General features: G+C 35.7%; 1 protein-coding gene across 3 annotated transcripts in view; it reads right to left on the minus strand.

Annotated features, from left to right (window-relative positions):
- LOC306847592 (uncharacterized protein) overlaps positions 1 to 19111 on the minus strand; it is a 39178-nt gene extending 20067 nt beyond the window's left edge. For 2 of the 3 annotated variants that reach the window (XM_079381629.1, XM_079381628.1), the window contains exons 1-2: positions 18760 to 19111; positions 685 to 873 (exon numbers count right to left, since the gene is read on the minus strand). In XM_079381629.1, coding sequence (XP_079237755.1) covers positions 685 to 873; positions 18760 to 18826 — 256 coding nt within the window. In that variant the 5' untranslated portion in view covers positions 18827 to 19111. The remainder of the gene's footprint in view (positions 1 to 684; positions 874 to 18759) is intronic. The other variant, XM_079381627.1, reaches the window with a different exon arrangement.
- Positions 19112 to 19420: the final 309 nt, after the last annotated feature.

The raw sequence follows: 19420 nt of genomic DNA on the forward strand, positions 1-19420 counted from the left end.
ACCTTTTACTGTTCAGGTTTTATCACAAATGTTGTAAAAATTTTAAACGTAGTATTTTCAAAAAAAATAATTTTTACATTTTCAAAAATTAGAATTTACTCTATATTCTAAATGGTTCTTGTAAGTGAGTATATGTGAAAAAGCAACTATAAAATAAAACAAAATTTAAAAAATCAACCTTTTTGTAACTAATACCAATGCTAGTGAAATCTGAGAAATCTCACTTGTTTAATTAAAATGGTAAATATTAATATATGTATGAAAAGTAATGGAATAAAAATAAAACAAATTACTAGTAATAGAACAAAAATAAATAAATACAAAAGTTATATGTTTAAAATTATAAAATAAATCTTACAAATAGTGTATAAATATAATCAAATATTATAATTAAAATATTATAATAGTATAATATTATGAAATAACTTAATATAATTCAATTATATATATATTATATTATTTTTATTACATTTTATTACATTAAAACGCCAAGCAAACCAAAATAAATACAATACTAATAATTAGATAAAATATAATTTGTTTAATTATATTTATTTAATACATATCTATACATGCTATGGTGGTTGCTATGTGGCTGAGTTCTCTCATTCAATATAATGATAAAAATTCTATAGACAAAATTGATATTCAACATCTGAAAGCTTGTATTGCGGTGTATTGTACCTTTTTTTGTCGGCGGGTTGGGGTTGGATCCAGGTGTGCTGGGTCTCGATTTGATTGGTTCTGTTTTTGAGGGCGGGTCTGTTATGAGGGAGGAGTCTGTGACCGTTGTGTCGTCAGCTTTCAGGATCTCACTGTCCAACTCAATCTCTTTCTGAAGCGTGCCGCTCGTCCCTGGAGGAGATGTGAGAACTGGAGGAGTGAGAGAAATGAAACAGAGAATGAGAAAAATGAAAATTAAATTACATTAAAAACAAAGCAGAATTTGCAAATTAGAATCGATTTGGCAGCGTAAGAGTAAACTGACAGAAATAAAATACTATATATAATTCTGGTAATTTGGCACTAACCACAATCATAACTGATTAACTTTGCAACACTGACACTGAACTGACATTGAACTGAACTGAATGAACACTGAAACAAACTGAGCTGAATAATGACACTTTCCCTTCTGTACAGCTTATTTATTAATTTATTTTATTTATTTATTTATTGTTAGAAAATGTGTTGAAAAATTTATAATTTTATTAATGTTGTGGAATAAGCAAACAAACAAACTGATAGCTATATAATCTGTAAAATATTAATGTTAAACTTAAACTATGGTTACCATGGTCAATTTGTACATTGGATATATATTATATATATTAACCAGCCTCATGGTTTCAAGCACCATTCCCTGGCAACTGAAGCATCATTTTAAGGACTCGTGTCCATCAACACAAAATCTCTAGGACTGTTAATATAGTCATTTGTATGCTCCAGCATGCAGTATCAGATTTTCACCTAGATTCACTCCACATAAATTATCTTACTCTGTTTCCTCGCTAACCAAGCACTTCAACCTCATTAGCAGGGCATTAGCAACCTGTTCACATTTTACTCACACGTAAAATACATTAAAGACGACATGTGATCTCCCTCCCGTGGGATTTTCACATGAGAGACACAGCATAGAATCATTAGACTCTTGTGTATCTCTTTTCTTGGAATATAAAGGTGTCACCACACATGCGATAAACGTTGACTGTACCTAGGCCTTGCTTTTCCAACTTCGTGCTTTCATTAGTTTAATGCAAGTGCTAAACCCTCCCCCATCCTTAACATAATGATTGAGTGGCTTCTGAAGGATTAACTGAACGCTATGCTGTAGAAATCCATGACTGCAGCCTTTCAGATGAGTTTGGATAATGATCATTGCATGAATCCTATTAGATAACAGGATCAGTAGTGACCGCTCATTTAACAGCTGACTAAATATGTTTATTCTCTTCACATCAGATGCAGAAAAGAGCTTCAGACGCGCTGAAGGTCCGCTGGAGCAGCGAGACCCTCCGGAGAGGCAAAATGAAGGGCAATTAAAGGGCTGGTGGTTTCAAGCCAACAGCCTCATCTTGGCTTCAAACAGACAGTGCTGGACAGAGAGAGTTGAAAATTGGCAAAAAGTCATATTTGTCTCTAACAAATGCAGCTGGATGCTAGCTATATGAAGAAAGCATTTGCAAAAGCATCACATGCTACTGTATCACAACAAAACGATCAATGTCAATTATCTATAGTGACACACCAAAATTATAGCCTATATAACAAGAGAAGAAAGGCACCAGGCCCAGACAGTGTCAAACCAGCCTGTCTGAAAACATGTGCTGACCAGCTGGCCCCCATCTTTTCACAGATCTTCAATAGATCTCTGTAGTTGTGTGAAGTCCCTTCCTGCTTCAAATGCTCCACAAATTATCCCCATCCCAAAAAAACCCAAGATAACAGGACTTAACGACTACAAACCTGTGACACTAACGTCTGTCGTCATGAAGTCATTTGAAAAACTGGTTCTGGCTTATCTGAAGGACATCACTGGATCCTTACTGGACCCCCAGCAGTTTGCTTACCGAGCAAATAGGTCTGTGAATGATGCAGTCAACATGGGACTGCATTACATACTGCAGCATCTGGACAAATCAGGGACTTATGTGAGGATCCTGTTTGTGGACTTTAGTTCGGCCTACAACACCATCATTCCAACACTCCTCCAGACCAAACTAACCCAGCTCTCTGTCCCTAGCACAATCTGTCAGTGGATCACCAGCTTTCTGACAGATAGGCAGCAGCTAGTGAGACTGGGGAAATCATTGTCAAACAACCGCTCCACCAACACTGGTGCCCCTCAGGGATGTGTTCTCTCCCCACTGCTCTTCTCCCTGTCCACCAACGACTGCACCTCTAAAGACCCCTCTGTCAAGCTCCTGAAGTTCGCAGACGACACTACAGTCATCGACCTCATCCAGGACAGCAATGAGTCTGCTTACAGACAGGAGGTTAAGGAGCTGGCTGTCTGGTGCAGTCTTAACAACCTGGAGCTAAACATGTTCAAACAGTGGAGATGATCATGGACTTCAGGAGAAACCACACTGCACTCCCCACTCACCATCATAAACAGCACTGTGGCTGCAGTGGAGACATTCAAGTTCCTGGGATCCATCATCTCTCAGGACTTGAAGTGGGACACTCACATCGACTCCATTGTAAAAAAGGCCCAACAAAGGTTGTACTTCCTTCACCAGCTGAGGAAATTTAACCTGCCACAGGAGCTGATTAAACAATTCTACTCAGCCATCATCGAGTCTGTTCTGTGCACATCAATAACTGTCTGGTTTGGTTCAGCTACAAAATCAGACATCAGAAGACCACAGAGAACAGTTCGGACTGCTGAAAGGATTATTGGTGCTCTCCTGCCCACCTTCCAAGAACTGTATACATCCAGAGTAAGGAAAAGGGCTCAGAAAATCACTCTGGATCCCTCACATCCAAGTCATCCCCCTTTTTTAACTTTTGCCATTTGGCTGGCGCTACAGAGCCCCAATACCAGGACAGCAAGGCACAAGAACAGTTTCTTCCCCCAGGCAATCCAACTTATGAACAGTTAAATGTTCCCCACCTTATGCAATAAAAATGTGCAATAACCTTATATTTATTTGTAACCACCTCCATCCTAGCACATCCCTGTATCTCATTCTATCATCTATAGCACAACTGTACATACAATTTATTTATTTTATCAATTTATTTTTATATTTACATATGTGTATTTTTAATTCTCATCTTATTTTTATTGTCTGTGTGTTGTTGTCTCTGTGTACTGGAAGCTTATATCACTGAAACAAATTCCTTGTATGCGCAAGCATACGTGTCAATAAAGCTCTTTCTGATTCTGATATTAGGATTTCCCAAAATGGGGTTCATGAGGAGTTCAATCTATTTGCATCTATAGATTTCAATTACAATACTTATCTTTAAAAGCTGTAAGTTACATGCCAAGCTTTACAGTTCATAACTAGGGATGGGTACCGAAACCCGGTATTAAATCGGTCTCAGGGCTAAATTATGAAAGACCGGAGTATCGATAAGCTCTGACATTATCGGTTCTGCTGTCGATACTGGAGAAATTAAGAAAACACACATACATTTATTGTTGCAATATATACATTATCTCGCCAGCTGTTTTTATGTGCAATAATATTCAAACATTTGTCTATGATGCATTTTTGCTATTTGCAATTTACAAGCGAGATCGCGCTCACGTGGAGGAGTTTCAGCACGCGCAACATGAAAGCCCTGTTTAACTATGATAGAGAACTAACTATTCAAATATCTGCTTATGCTTTAGGCCTGTGGCTGTTATATTAAGGTAAGTTTTTTTTTTTCTTCGATTTTGGCTTCTAAGGATTATAGCCGCGTTTCTTCTAGCACAACTTCCTTCCCTTCACAGCAGCGTGCATTCGTTCCTCCCTAACCAAAACTTTACATCAGAATCAGCTCAATCGGTGATTGTTGTAAAATGCCGTCTTTACTGTTGCTAAATTGCGGGACATGTTTGATAATAAAACGTTGAAAGTACAATCTGCACAAGAGAAGATGTTCCCCACGCTCAAATGTGTGTGCGTGCGCGCCTGCGCAAAATATGTCAAAATGCACGGCTACAAGAGTATTCACTTAAACACAGTTTATGTCTTAAGTGGACGAGAACAGTTGGGAGAAAATCCAATGTGCGTCAGTATATTATCTTAAAGTGACAGACAAAATGCAAAGAGAAAATCACCCACAGCTCTTAATCTGAATAACGTTATAGCTTTAATAAGAATTAATCAATACATACAGTGAAAACTATGCAGTGTTCATTTACATTTGATTACTTTTAGATTTCTTTTGTAGCTATTACTTACCTGCACATTAATATTAGTAGACCTTCATGGAAAAATGAAAGCACTGTTTATTTCATTTCATTTGTATATTTGTTTTATTGTATTGGTCAGTTTGTTTTACTTTGTTTCTTTGTTCATGTTCTTACTGTATCTTATCTTATGTATATAAAACACTAAAAATGCCTGTACACTGGTGCATTTACAAATTGATGTTTTATATTCATTTAATTAAACGTATTTTACATTTCAGAATATAAAGCAATGTTAATTCAACTCCTAATCTGTCATATATATATAAAAAAAAAGTACCGATAAGAATACCGTTAAAGTACCGGAACGATAAGCAGTATCGGTAAGAGTAGTAATACCGTTAAAACCTTAACGATACCCATCCCTATTCATAACACATTTTCCTGGATGTTGACAGTATTTTCTGATTTTTCTGACCCTGCCCTGCCTTCATTTATGCACAATTAGTGCATGTTTAATTAGATAATGCCATATTTACACATTTCATAAAACTTGTAATATAAAACAATATGGTCAATTTCAACTTTCAACTAAAGAGATGCAGATATGATACTAATAGTTTTATTAGTATTTTCAATACTACTTTTTTCCAGTTTCATTTTAAAGATTTAGTGATTGTGTTCTGTGTTTTTGTCTGTTTTAGTAGTTTTTGTTTTTATATGTCTTAATAATATGTCTATTTTATCTATGTATAATTTTTTTATTTGGTTTTAGTTTTAGTTATTTACATCAAGTCAAACTAAATTAAAATGAGAATGTTGCCTTGGTATTTAACAAAAATAAAAAAGGTTTTATATTTAATTTTATTTCAGCTAGCATTTATTTTAAGTAACAAAAATATTTTTAATGATAATTTTACGTTTTTACTTAATTTTTTGGTTAACTTCAATAACCCTGATATGTTCTAATCATTAAAAATCGGAAAATGTTGAACAGTTGACCTCTGACCTCAAGGGGTAAACATGAGGTCAGCGTGGGTCTAAACATCCTGTTTTGATTAGAGGGCATGTCTGTGTTTCTCCAGTTGTTTCTGAGGTCGATGAGGTTTCTGTCTTTGAATGTGCAGTTGTCGTCTTAGGGCCAACCTCATGACTGCCTACAGACGCTACTGCTGTTTAGAAGTGCAAAGAGACAATCGCTGAGCTTTGCTACTGTAAATAACTCAGAGAAAACCATATGGCAGTAAATAAAGTACACTGTTGGCAATTCAACCCCTTACAAACATTGAGCCACACATCAAAGTCCAATGATAAGTCCCAGCTTCCTCTCTGTACTCTTTTTAGAGGAAGTCAAGTTCCCATGTTCCATCCGTAAAGGTTAGCAGCAGGCCAGTGTCTCACTGCTGAGACCAACGGGACAAACTGTCTGCTCTAACAAAGAAACGCCATCTGTCCCGGGAAAGACACAGAAGTGTGCCATTTTTCTTCTGCTTAGAAACAGATATGCTCACACTAATCAGATGCTAAATTACTCTAATTTGGAGATGGAATTAATTAGTTCTTCACAGAAGCAATTAGGCTGGTACATAAAGCATGTTAGATGTGCGATACCATAAGCAGACATTGATATGTTATCAGAACATTACGGCAAATTTAGGACAGAGATTTAGCATATTTAGGAAATCTTTCAGGACACCCCCTGACCGCCAAAAAAGTCAAAAACGTGCAAACTCTTTAGTTATGATTTCTAATGATGCATTGACTGCATTTCGACTTTTACAGAATTACTGCAATTACCCTCCCATATATTTATTAAATACACAAAAAGTGGTGTGTATGTATATATATATATATATATATATATATATATATATAATTTTCTAATATATATATATATATATATAACAAATACATAAATATTTCTATTTAATATATTTAAAAAATATAATTATCTTAAATTTACATTTCATTTTAAAGTGCAACTGTAAAATAAAGTGATGATCATTGTATTATTTCTCTTAAATACAATTTTTTATTTTACATTTAAATATTACAATAGCTTTTATGTATATTTTATGTAATACTAACAATAATAATAATAATTATTATTATTATTGTTGTTATTATTATTATATTATATATTTTATGGTCATGCTGAAATATAATCACTTTTTTGGGGGTGCCAAATTGTGAAGCACTACAAAGGAACACGGCAAATCTGGAGCTTTTGTAAAATTAGAAAAATTACAATTACGCCGTTTTTCTATTCCTTTGATTTGTCTTGGTGGCTTAGTAACTTCAGGAGAAAAACCTTAAAAAAAACATATAACGATATAATTTCTATAATGGGATGCATTTATAAGTGATTCAGAATATGGAGTGGGAAATCATTCTGAGTGGGGTTTCTTTGGATATTAAAAAATTAAGGTATAATATTATGCAAAGAGTAATTGATGACATACTGTTGAATTATTGAAAATCAATTAATGCACCACCTGAGGTAGTAATGCCAGCTTAACAGTGCTGTGGTATAATTAATTATACTGTATAATTAATTATACTAATTATAATATTGACGCTGTCTTTAATTACCCATCAGCATGGCAACAGGAACAAATACAAAACCTCCCAAGATGCACTAGGGGAAAATGCAGAAAAAGAGGTCAGTACAAAAGTTTTGTGAGCTTGAAAGAGAAAGAAAAAAATAGCATGTGATCCAGGGATGAGGCAACGTTTGGGCAAAGGGACAAAGAGCTAAAAACAGAAGTAAAACCCGAGACTAAAGCATAAAAAGGGTTTAGGATGTGTCCGGGCAGATTATCTAAGATGCAGCAAGGGAAAACCTCAATACAGAGACGAGAGGTCTGGAATTTCGGATAAAAAAGGGAAAGATCTTTCTGACAGGCTTTGTGCTGCAGTACATTTGGTGTTTCAGAGTCCTGTCCTGTTTCCACCAGTCCTGTAGCCACAGCAGAGGGCATCTGACCGCAGTCAGCTAAACATGCACACACCTGTGTTTGAGTATAAAAGTTTGCATGATGGGCTCTGCACCACAGACACAGATCTGTCAGGTCCATCGCAACCAGATCGAGTTTCACCTCTAGCTAACAGTAAAAATAGACCCCACAATCCCTCATCAGCCATAAAAGGAGATGAAAAATATATAGTAGATGAAATGCAATGAGAGAAAAGCAGATTTTCTGCAAGAAAAATGATAGGGTGCTGTGGGTGGTTGCCAAGGGGTTGCTATGCAAAAACTAAAACCATTAAAATGTGTTTTGTGAAATGTTAAATAAAAAATAAATATGAAAAACAAACTAAAATTAGAAACGTTTTCTTGGCAACTAACTGAAATTAATAAGTTGAAGCACTAAAATTATTACTAATTTAATTTAACTTATTACTAAATAAGTAAAAACTAAAACTAAAAAAAATTAATTGCAATATTAAAATGTGAATTGCAATATTATAATGGTAAAATAATTAAAATAATAATAACAATATTATAAATAAATAAGACCTAAATAGCAGTTTTAAATATGATATTAAATATAAATATTTTGGATATTTTTTAGTAATTTTGTTATGTGCTATTATTGATTTTTTTTCAGTTTCAGTTCTTTTTTTATTTAGTTATTTTTATTATTGTAATTTATTATACTGTAATTTTATTGATTCAAATTCAATTTATTTGAAAAGGCAACATACATTTTTGTTGAGTTTATCAAATATTTCTATTTTATTTTAACTTTATTTAAATTAACAAAATGGGTTTAATAGTTTTAGTTAACATCAGAAGAACAAATATAGACAGAAATTAGACAACTACTTTTATACAAACAACAACTAAGATTATAGGGCTATAAAATGTATAACTCGAGATTCATTTTTAAATTAATGAAAAATATTTGTGTTTACATTGAAAACAAGCACAAAATGGAGACACTTCTATTTGCTCTCTATGCAATCACACTCCTATCTAGGTGAAATAATTAGCATTTTAAAAATATCCTATTTGTGTGTTTTCCTTTGAAAACCCTGATGTGATTTAAATATACAGCTGTAAATCTGTGGTTTCTACATTAGCATATGTGCTCGATGAAGGGATTTACAGACACAATGGTGTGAAGTGGGTCAGTGGCACGTCCATAACAGGTCTATGTGTGTCGGCAGAGGAGAGAAGAGCACAAGGCTCAGTGGATCTGGGTCAGTTGGACCTCAGGCATGTGCGGCATGCATCTCTACTGTCTGTGTGGATGGCAACAGAACACAACATGGCACAGGGCGCCTGAGATCTGCACACAGACACATGACCGTCAGAGAGCACCACAACCACAAATACCTATTGCTAATAATTTAATTGCAAATGTCCTGCAAGCAGTAAACTTCATATTATTTCACACAGGTCATTCACAAGGAACTGTGCTATTTGTGCACTATTTGTGTCCCAATGACCTACTGCTGCTATAATTAACAAGATGCTGCATCGAGGCACATTTAACATTTGATAGATTTAACAATGTTTGCAAATAATGCAAAAGAAATGGAACATTTTATTTAGCTTTTTATCTGAACATCGGATAATTAGCATCTACTGTACCACATCAACTAATTTTACTGAAATTCAAATTCTCCATTAAAAATAATGGTTGGATCTTTTCTCATCATATTTAGGGCAGTTACATAATTATAAATCTTTTCCGACTGGTTCAAACACGCTTAAACACTTGAACCTCCACAGAGTTCAACTTTGGATGAAAAACTATTGATTAGTTTTACAGATTTTTGTTTTCTTGGCATAAAGAACAAACAATATTTACTGTGATTAATGTGGTGTAATGTGATCATTTTTGCAAGTATCTGTATTATTCTAGAGCTTTTGTCATGTGTCAAAACTAAACACAACCTTTAAGATATCTTTAAATACAAATGAAGTACATTCACAGCACCATAAATACAAAACAGAACAATGAACAGCAACAGAATTGCATGTTTCTCTTGGGGTTCTTCTGAAGTATCCAATGGAGTGACAACAATCTGTCTCGCAGATCAACATGCCGGATAAACTGGGCTACCCACATCTGCATTGACACCCACAGTACGCCAGAGGAGTGCTCGATTCATCCAAACACCATTAATATTTGAACAACCCTCTGCATCTCTCCCACTCACTAAAGTCAGACATTTGCAAAAATGGAAACAGTCATATCTTGATATACAGTTGTGAGATAGTAGGACAGTAGCAATACTGACTTCACAGCTCATAGCACAAAAAATGAGTCCCAGTCCAACAACCACACGGCCTGAACGGTTGCCCCGATTACAGACACAACAAACACAACAACGGCAATCGTTTCAAACCACAAAACTGCCAGTAAGCGCTTTATTGCATGATGTGGTAATTAGTCTCCTACTGAGACGCTTCATGTTTGTTTGGTGTGTGATTATCGAGATTGATCATTTAGAAATAATCAGCATCAATAAACACGTCAGCTCATTCAGGGCACAATGAGACATTATATTTTAAAGGATATCAGTGAGAACAAGCAAAAAATATTAACAGTTGTTTGGGTTTTTCATGGTGATTTTATTTAGCAAACATCTAAAAGCCTCAGATCAGTAAAAATGAGATAAGCCGCATTAAGGGATTTTATCAATCTAAATTAAAGTTGGCCTTTAATGTAGGTTTAATGGAAAGAGCATCCAAATGTACACAAGCATGCTTAAACCGTGAGTGTTTATGTGTGTGGACGTGAAGGATGTCGGCACCGTGACTTTGTTTACATGTGCAGTGAGTGACCTACATCTATCCGTCCGCATGTTTTGGCAGCTGCCTTCAGCAGCATATGAAATGTCATCGGGAAATCAAATGAAATGTTTTTACTTTCTTACTGCATGCTTCTGAGTGTACTGCATGCTTTTATCCTTTGCTAGTGCCATGCTTCACTGTCTGAGCTATAAGCCTATGTGCATGATTCATATTTGTCTTTGTAATCTTATAAAGTGAACATAATACAAAAGTGGACTAAAAAGTATGGGTGCCACCAGAATAAGAGTCCAAACAGCTGATAAAAACATCACAATAATCTGTATGTAATCCACATGACTCCAGTCCATCATTTAACGTCTTGTGAAGTGAAACACTGTGTGTGTTTGTAACATATGTAGGAATTTTTAACTTCAAACAAGTCTTCTATCCATAAATTGCTTCTTCCAGTGAAAACGTCATCTCGTCTGAATCAGGTGAGAAATATGCACAGATCAAGCACTGTTTATGAGCAAAAACAGGCCAAACGAGGTCTACACAATTATGTTGGTGGATTTTGATGTGAGAGGACAACAAGGGATTGACTTTTTAATTGGAGGAAGAGTTACTATGGATTTGTATTTTAGCTGGAAGCAATGGTTTAAAGTTAAAGTTAAATTAGTTTCTTATACAAACACACAGCCTTTTGTTTCATACTGATGGACTGGAGTGGTGTGGATTATTTGTGGATTGTTGTGATATTTTTATCAGCTGTTTGGACTCTCATTCTGACGGCACCCATTCACTGCAGAGGATCCATTGGTGAGCAAGTGATGTAATGCTAAGTTTCTCCAAATCTGTTCTAATGAAGAAACAAACTCACCTACATCTTGGATAGCCTGAGGGTGAGTACATTTAGAATAATGAAATAAATAGACAAAACAAAAAGTTAAATGTTATTATCCAAGTTAGTATAATTCTATTACTGCATATTTTACCCTATAACAAAATAAGTTTATCTCAGACAGCAAAATCATGCAAAATTTTCTCACATAAACCCCCAAAAATGTGAAAACGTATGACATGAGTATAGCAAAGGGTATCTAGGTTTGTCTGTGTCACGTCTAGCCATCTCTGTGTGCACTGAAGCTGAAGAGGACGAATATGAAAAACAGAGCAAACTGATGCTGCCTGCCATTAGAGCTGATCCTGCAGAGAAGTATCAAGGGTGAAGGCTCTCTGACATTTTGCAGTATAAAAAAGCTGTCAGAAATCTTAAAAATAATGAAAACCAGTGAAAAGGAATGTGAATTAAATGGCCTAATGGTTAGAGCCCTGACCCTCAGGGGTTTAATCCTGTGAACTTTAAGATGAATAAAGCGAACAATCCACCATATCACCTTGAGCAAACCACTTAAGAAACATCAAATTACTCCATACGCACCGTGCAATAAGCTGCTTTTAAACATATAAACTGACGAGCAGGCAGCGTCCTTTGAAGAGCATCTAACATTACTCTCATCATATGACCGTGTCTATGAATACCTTCAGGTCTGTTCAGACACACTTGGGGGAAAGTGTTAATGTGGCTTCCTCTGGCACATGCTGTAGCGACAGAAGATTCATTCTGAAGGTCAACAGAAGCAGATGTGAGAACATCAGGGAAAGAATCCAAGAAAATGTGAGTCATGTGACTCATTCCCAGCAGGAAACGCCTTCTGTGATTACAACACATGCTGCAAACTCTCTCTTTGTCCTAATAGATGTTTCTTTTAGCAATTGCACGGCATCTGTTTTAGATTATATTACGGCTGCTGAAACAGTTTAAGGTGTGGCAAAGCTGTTTCTAGATCAGTGTTATGGGGTAATAATGTTGAGAAAAAGGGGTCCAAGCCCGCCTGCGCAGCTGTGTAATATTAGCAGGCCGGTCCTGTGACCACACTGGAGCGGGACAGGCGACGGACGGGTGTGTGAACACACACACAAGCACATGCTAATGACTGTTTTCTCTTTCTGACACACACACACATCTCTCGTCAAAGCTACTCTGATGGCTACAGCTGCTGGGGAAACAAATTGAGACTTCATATGTGCACCACACAAAGTTCATACTAACTGCATTAACATACACTAAACAACAGCATCAGGCACTAACACATACTGTGTTCAACATATACAAACCAGGGTCAGAGGTAAACAGATATATTTACATTTGAATTGATTTTAAGGGCCATTTTTACCTTTGTGAAAACATATTTTTGTAGCCATATATGTTGCCACTCAAAAATGTTGGCTGTTACAAAATCAACATTAAAATGCAAAAGCAACTGAAAAAAAGAGCAAATCTAAAGGATTATATAAAATAAAAGAAAAGAAAAAACATTATGAAATATTAATATATTATTCAATTGGTTATAAGATTATTAAATTATAAAATGTTAAATATCACAAATTAATATATATAAAAAAAAACAGAGGAATTCACTACAATTCACCCAATCCTGGTTAATTTTTCAAATTTAATATTGTCTAATATTGAAGTAAATATTATATAAGTCTAATATTGAAGTAAATATGTCATAAAAGCAATAACCCATTCAAGGATGTGGAATAGATAATTATTTTCATATAACTGAAAACCATACAATTTATAAATAATTTATTATTTGCACTAAACTTACTTACTATAATAACAATAAATGATGCATAATTTCATGCAAGTAACCCTAAAACAAACCCTAATCCTGGCCCTAACCATATAGTAAGTAGACACATGTAGTTAATTAATATTACTATAATTATATGTATAATTACACTGTAACAAGGACACCTTAAAATAAAGTGCAACCCAGTTGATTAATAAAATAATGTATTATTTGTAATATGATTAATAATAATAATAATAATAATAATATGGGCATTATGTTGTTCCAAACAACACTTCATTACTTGGTAAAATAATTTTTAAGCTTATTGTTTCATTACAGTAAAATACTGCAGGACACTATAATTAGAAAAATGATAAATATTTTAATATTGCGACCAAAATAATTTTTGTTTGAAAAAATACTGCAGCTATATGAAGAACAGAACACATCTTCTTTTCACAAATATAGTCCAAACACACTGGGGCCTCACCAACCACACTTTGCTGATTCTTCATACTTCCTGAGACCACCAACCCTAGACAAGGAGTCAAAAAATTATTGGAGTAAACTCTAAAAGTTTTCTTCTTTTACAAAGAAGAAACTTCAAGAAAGCCCAAAAGGTTCATATAGCACTTCTTAAGCTTTAAATACCAGCAAGACCTTTAAAAGCTCTTCAACTTCTGCAGAGGTTTAGGAGATTGTCTAATGTACTTACAGAAAAAAATGTACTTCTAAAATCTCTTTTAGTCTGTGGAAAGGATGGAAGAAATCACACAGATGAAACTATAAACTAAAAGTGCTGAGTAAAGTTTACTAGAATGCCACAAGCTAGAATATAATAGAAACTAGACCCTGGGCATGTAACATTGTGTCTAATTACAGAAAAATTAGCTGCATTTCTGCACAAATTAGCACATTTAATCACCCTTTACAAACATCCTCTCTGCACACCAACAATGAGATTCATTATTCAGAAATTATTCAAAGTTTGACCTCATTTTCAGATCTGTATGTTGGTAAACACATATTCATTCAGCTAAATTTAAAATCTTCTGTCCTTGAGGGGATCCTGTTTTCTCATGTTTCGACTCAAAAGGAATTCACAGACGGAGACTGATTTCCACTGTTTTCCTGCCGCCGAGTCATTGTGCAACAGTGAAGACGTGATCTAATCACGCAAATTCTCACTTTGTTTACATTTCAGCTGCAAAACAGTTTTGCCAACAAAAACTGAATCCTGACTTCCACGGCCCTGCAGACGCCACACGTCATTATGGAAGCAAAACTGCAGATTAAGACGATGACTCTCTAATTTCAAGGTGCACACTGTCGGTTTGAAAAGAAATGCCTCTGAGATCTAAAACATCAGCGCACACCATTATTTTGAGCTTTAGGGTAAATAAAGCTTGGAGTGGAAAGAACGGCCAAATTATGGTGTTTCTCCATGTTGAAATGACTTCATCGTCTGTCTATTGCTCCTTAAAGGAATAGTTCACACAAAAATGAAAATCTGATGAGAAACACATCATGGATGACCTGAGGGTGAGTTTTTGTTTCTTTATGGGAACACATTTGGAGAAATTTTGCATTACATCACTTGCTCACCAATGGATCCTCTGCAGTGAATGGGTGCCGTCAGAATGAGATTCAAAACAGCTTATAAAATCATCACAATAATTTACAAGTAATCCACATGACTCCAGTCCATCAACTAACGTATTGTGAAACGAAAAAATTTATAAGAAACAAATCCATCATTAGTGGATATCTTTGGGACATCGCTATATAGATAACTTCTTAACCAAGAAAAATTCCACCAAACACTCTAGAAAGGGTTTTTGTTTTATATTAGTGCTTTGAAGAACCCAGAAACCAAAATACTGAAGATCCTATAATTAAAAATAATATTTGGTAACACTTTAGAATAAGGAAGACTTATTCACTATTAACTATGACTTTTCCCTCAGTAAACTCCCAATTTGCTGCTTGTTATAGTTAGTAAGGTAGTTGTTAAGTTTAGGGCTGTAGAATAAGGTAATGTAGAATAAGGCATTATATATTATAAATGACTAATAGTCTAGTAATATGCATGATAATAAGTATCTAGTTAAGAGACCCTAAAATAAAGTGTTACCTAATATTTTATCTCCGAAGAACAATATAGCAACTCAAGAAAACTATACAGCTAAGTTCTTGGAAATTCAATGTCTGATATCAATTCAGCACATACTGTCAATAATATTAAAAACATATTGTTTCCCATCTATTACTACAATCCAAGCTGTTTCCAGGCAGATTTTTATAGCACTAGTGATCGTTTTTTTCTCTCATTTTGTTGCTCTTCCGTCCACATAAAACTTCAGATTCAAGCTTCTGGAAACAAACATCTCACATCCAAATGAAATCCTTCCATGCTGCTGCTTCCCTCCTCTCTCTATTCCTTCCTCCTCCCTTTCCTTTTCCGTCTTCCCACACGGTTATGACACACAGCTCTTGCCAAAGATACCTCCAAAAATAGAAGTCATCCTCTCTCATTACTTAGTCTACTTGTATACAACGACATTATGGTGAAAACAGTCACGATTACTCGTGGACTACACCGACTGCCATGATGTTTGAACCACAAAATCATACAAATGTGGTCACATGCCACAAACAACTCATATTTTCCACTGAAAGCAGAAGTGAAAATGAGGTTTCTTGGTTTCTATATCTATACCTATATCTATATTTTCTATATTTTTCACAACAGTTGTATGATTTGCAGATTAAGATGATTAGGAGACAGCACAGATCACCTCTGGAAGCTTTGTAGGTTATTAGTTTTATAGGAAACTTTTTTTTTTTTTATAGCAGTCTGTTGGGTAATATTATAACAAAATTCTTAGTTAAAACCTGTCGCAATAATCCCACGCAGTCTGCTGAGCTGGCCACTTTGGCCAGATATCGAAATTTCCAATCCTCCAAGACCTCTTGGAAAAAAAAGCAGGAAATATTCCGTCATTGGCTCTGAGTGTCTGAGAATGAGAATATCCACGTCATACATTACTAACACAGAAAAGAGCCTTTTGCTTGAACAATAACCCCATCCCACAGGAAATAAACCCTTTCTCATCTATGGCCTGGTCTTAAAAAAGGCTCTTTAATGCTTCTCTGTAGCACTTTAGGTTCAGCAAGGCACCCTTTTCTTTGACATTTGGCAAATTAGTTTTTGGAGATTTTATGCATGTGTAAACTTACATGTGGATAAACATTTGTACTGAAATTCTGCTGATTTGAAATCTGTCATCACCATAATGAAATTGAAAACTGCAAGAACAAAAAACTACAAAGCAATCAGTATGACGTTATAGCCACAACATTAGCAACTAGTATTGGAAATAAAATAATAAAATTAAATCATTGCATGACCTAAAGGTTCTCGTATGGCAAAAGGCTCTAAAACCCTCTAGGTTCTTTTTGGCATATTTACTAGATATAAACAAGAAAGCAAAATAAAGTTCTATGTTATCAGGCAGAATCCTATAGTCTGTGCAGCATACAGAAAATATATCGCAGTGTGTGAGAGAGAAAACCTGATAGTCTTTGTAGAGACTCATCTGTGATGGGGAAACAGTGTCCCTTTGAACAAGTTCAGTCTTGGAGAATCTTGGTCCTGCGCCCAAAACACTCACTAGTCACTACAAAGCAATCAATGTTGCTGTACAGAGGATTCTCTGACCTGTCTCTCTGAGCCTTGGGCTACAGTACAAGGCCTCCATCAGAGCTGATAATAATGCCAAACTGGTGTCCATGACTCAAATGGCCCAAGGTGTGAGACATACAGCTGCCACTGATCTAAAATCAGCTTTGCATTCACAGGATGTGAATAACTGACACAGGGAAAAAATGTGGAAGGAACTTAATAAGGTCTTTTTAAAAAGGAGGAATGGGGTTATTAAAGAGCCACAAGAATGGCAGGGCAGATTAATATAACATTAAAGGCTTTACAATGTCATCATGATGCTAAGGTGTTCTGTGGGTTTGCTAGGTTGTAGTTTACTGGCCCGGGTCAAGAGAGTTGAGAAGGAAGACTGTCTTTAACACAGTCATCACATAGGAATGTGTTTACAAGTTTCCTCCTCTTTTGTTGCATTCTGCCTGTTCAAAACAACCTGGTTTAAAACTACAAATACCAAGAGACAGGAATGTGCTTAGACTAAGGCTGATGATACACGAGGCATCTTTTTTTGAGCAATGTTGCTTGGGCACTTTCCCACTGAGTATGGGTCACAAATATCTTTCTGGATATTTTAGATCAGTTGTGGGTCCTGTGTCTCACCTGGGTGTCATTGATGGCAACATTGCTCAAAAAGTTGCCCAGTGTATCATCAGTCTAAGATCTCGTAAGATAATGACTAGAGGTTTACTTAGCATAACACACACTGATGTACTGTCATTGCTCTACCTGCAATCACACATCTGGAGGCAGCATTTGACCTTGCCGTTAAAGTTAATTTATTAGAGGACTCTAGTAAAACCTAAGGGATTGCATCCTATTTCAGAGACACTTTCTTTCAAAGCAGCTTGCATTGCATTAAAACTAGCCTGAGGTTAAATGCATTGCTCAAGGACACAATAGCTGGAGATCATAAATTATGCCTCATGGGGCTACCTCTGGGTTTCAAACCTAGATCTGTGAACATTATACTACAGAATACATTTCAAATATGATCCCATGAAAAATTAATAAAGCAACGTTAAATTTGCACTACTAAAGTGGCACAGAAGTGGCATGTGTCTGTTTAATGCTGAAGTGGCATGTGTTTGTTTAATGCTGCTCAGAAGTAGCATAAATGTATTCACAAAGCATTTTCATCTTGTTTTAAGGATGTTTAGATATTCTTTTACTGGCAAACAATATAAAATACTGATTAAAAACATAGCCTATTTTTGTAGTTTCTAGACTAATTGCTGGATCACATTGAGTTCATTGCAATAGACGGATTAATCATGCAACAACGAAAAATCAGTGGGCTTTCATTTGGTGCTTATTAATAAGGACTGCAATAGACAGGTAGCGGATAGTTAGACATGCGCGCGCGCACCGGTATACTGCATTTATATCCATGCAACCTCTTAAAACGCTCGGGTGCTTTTCGCATGGAAATATAGTAATGATCAAACAAAACAACTATTATAATGTACGAATCGTGTTAGCTTCAACAAACTAACGGTGTTGACATTAAACGCCAGATTTTGCGCACTGAAACACGAAAACCCGTTATCCAGGTCACGCGCATATGGGCCATTACTTTTGTTGTTTTCTTAATGACAGGTGGCACAGAAACCTAAATGAACAAGCTTTTACATAATAATAGGTTCATACAAAATATAAACACTAAGACATGACTGAAAATATGCGCACATATTAATACTCTAGCAATATATTCTGCGTCCGTTGACCACCCGTGCGTTTATCCATGGTTTCATGGACATTTTTTTTAAATTCAGTTGTAGCCTACTTACGTTACCTTTGTCTGACAGCGTAAGTTTTTCTTCAAAGCTGCTTTCTAGAGCCTTGTTCTCCATTTTGTTCATGGTTTGCAGTCGGTCATTCCATTACAGGGTCCACGCGTAAAAAAGAGGAACTCCCAGAAGTGAACACACCCGAATGCAGTGGCCCTTTAAATCTGGTCAATAACAAACAGTTGAGCTCAACTGATAGAGTAATACGATCGATGATTTATTAAATTCGCTATTCCCACTGAAATGTGTGATCTCAGCTGTGAAAACTAAATAGAGAAAGATGGGGCCCAGGGGCCTGCCCACCTCACAGCAGCCGCTATCTGAATACAGCGGCTCGATGCGGGACGCTCTCTGTCTATCCACTGGAGCGTACCATTCACCTAGATGGGGGACGCCGTCACGCAGTTAGCGCATTATTTATGGTTATATACACTATTCATGGTTATATATCTATAATTTACTTAAATAAACTTAGGATAATTCTGGAGTCTTCTCAGGAAAAGACTCAGAAAGAAAAGGTAGGTTTGTAGGTTTTTGCAGAAAGTCTCCCCCCCCTGGTTTCTAAAAGCTGGATCTGCGGCATCAGGATGGAGGCACAAGGGTACACGTCCCGGCCGCTGGAAAACTGAGGTGGATCCCAAATTTTAGTAATCATCAAATGTACAC

This window comes from Barbus barbus, assembly GCF_936440315.1.
Source record: "Barbus barbus genome assembly, chromosome: 27".
In the NCBI taxonomy this organism is placed as follows: Eukaryota; Metazoa; Chordata; class Actinopteri; order Cypriniformes; family Cyprinidae; genus Barbus; species Barbus barbus.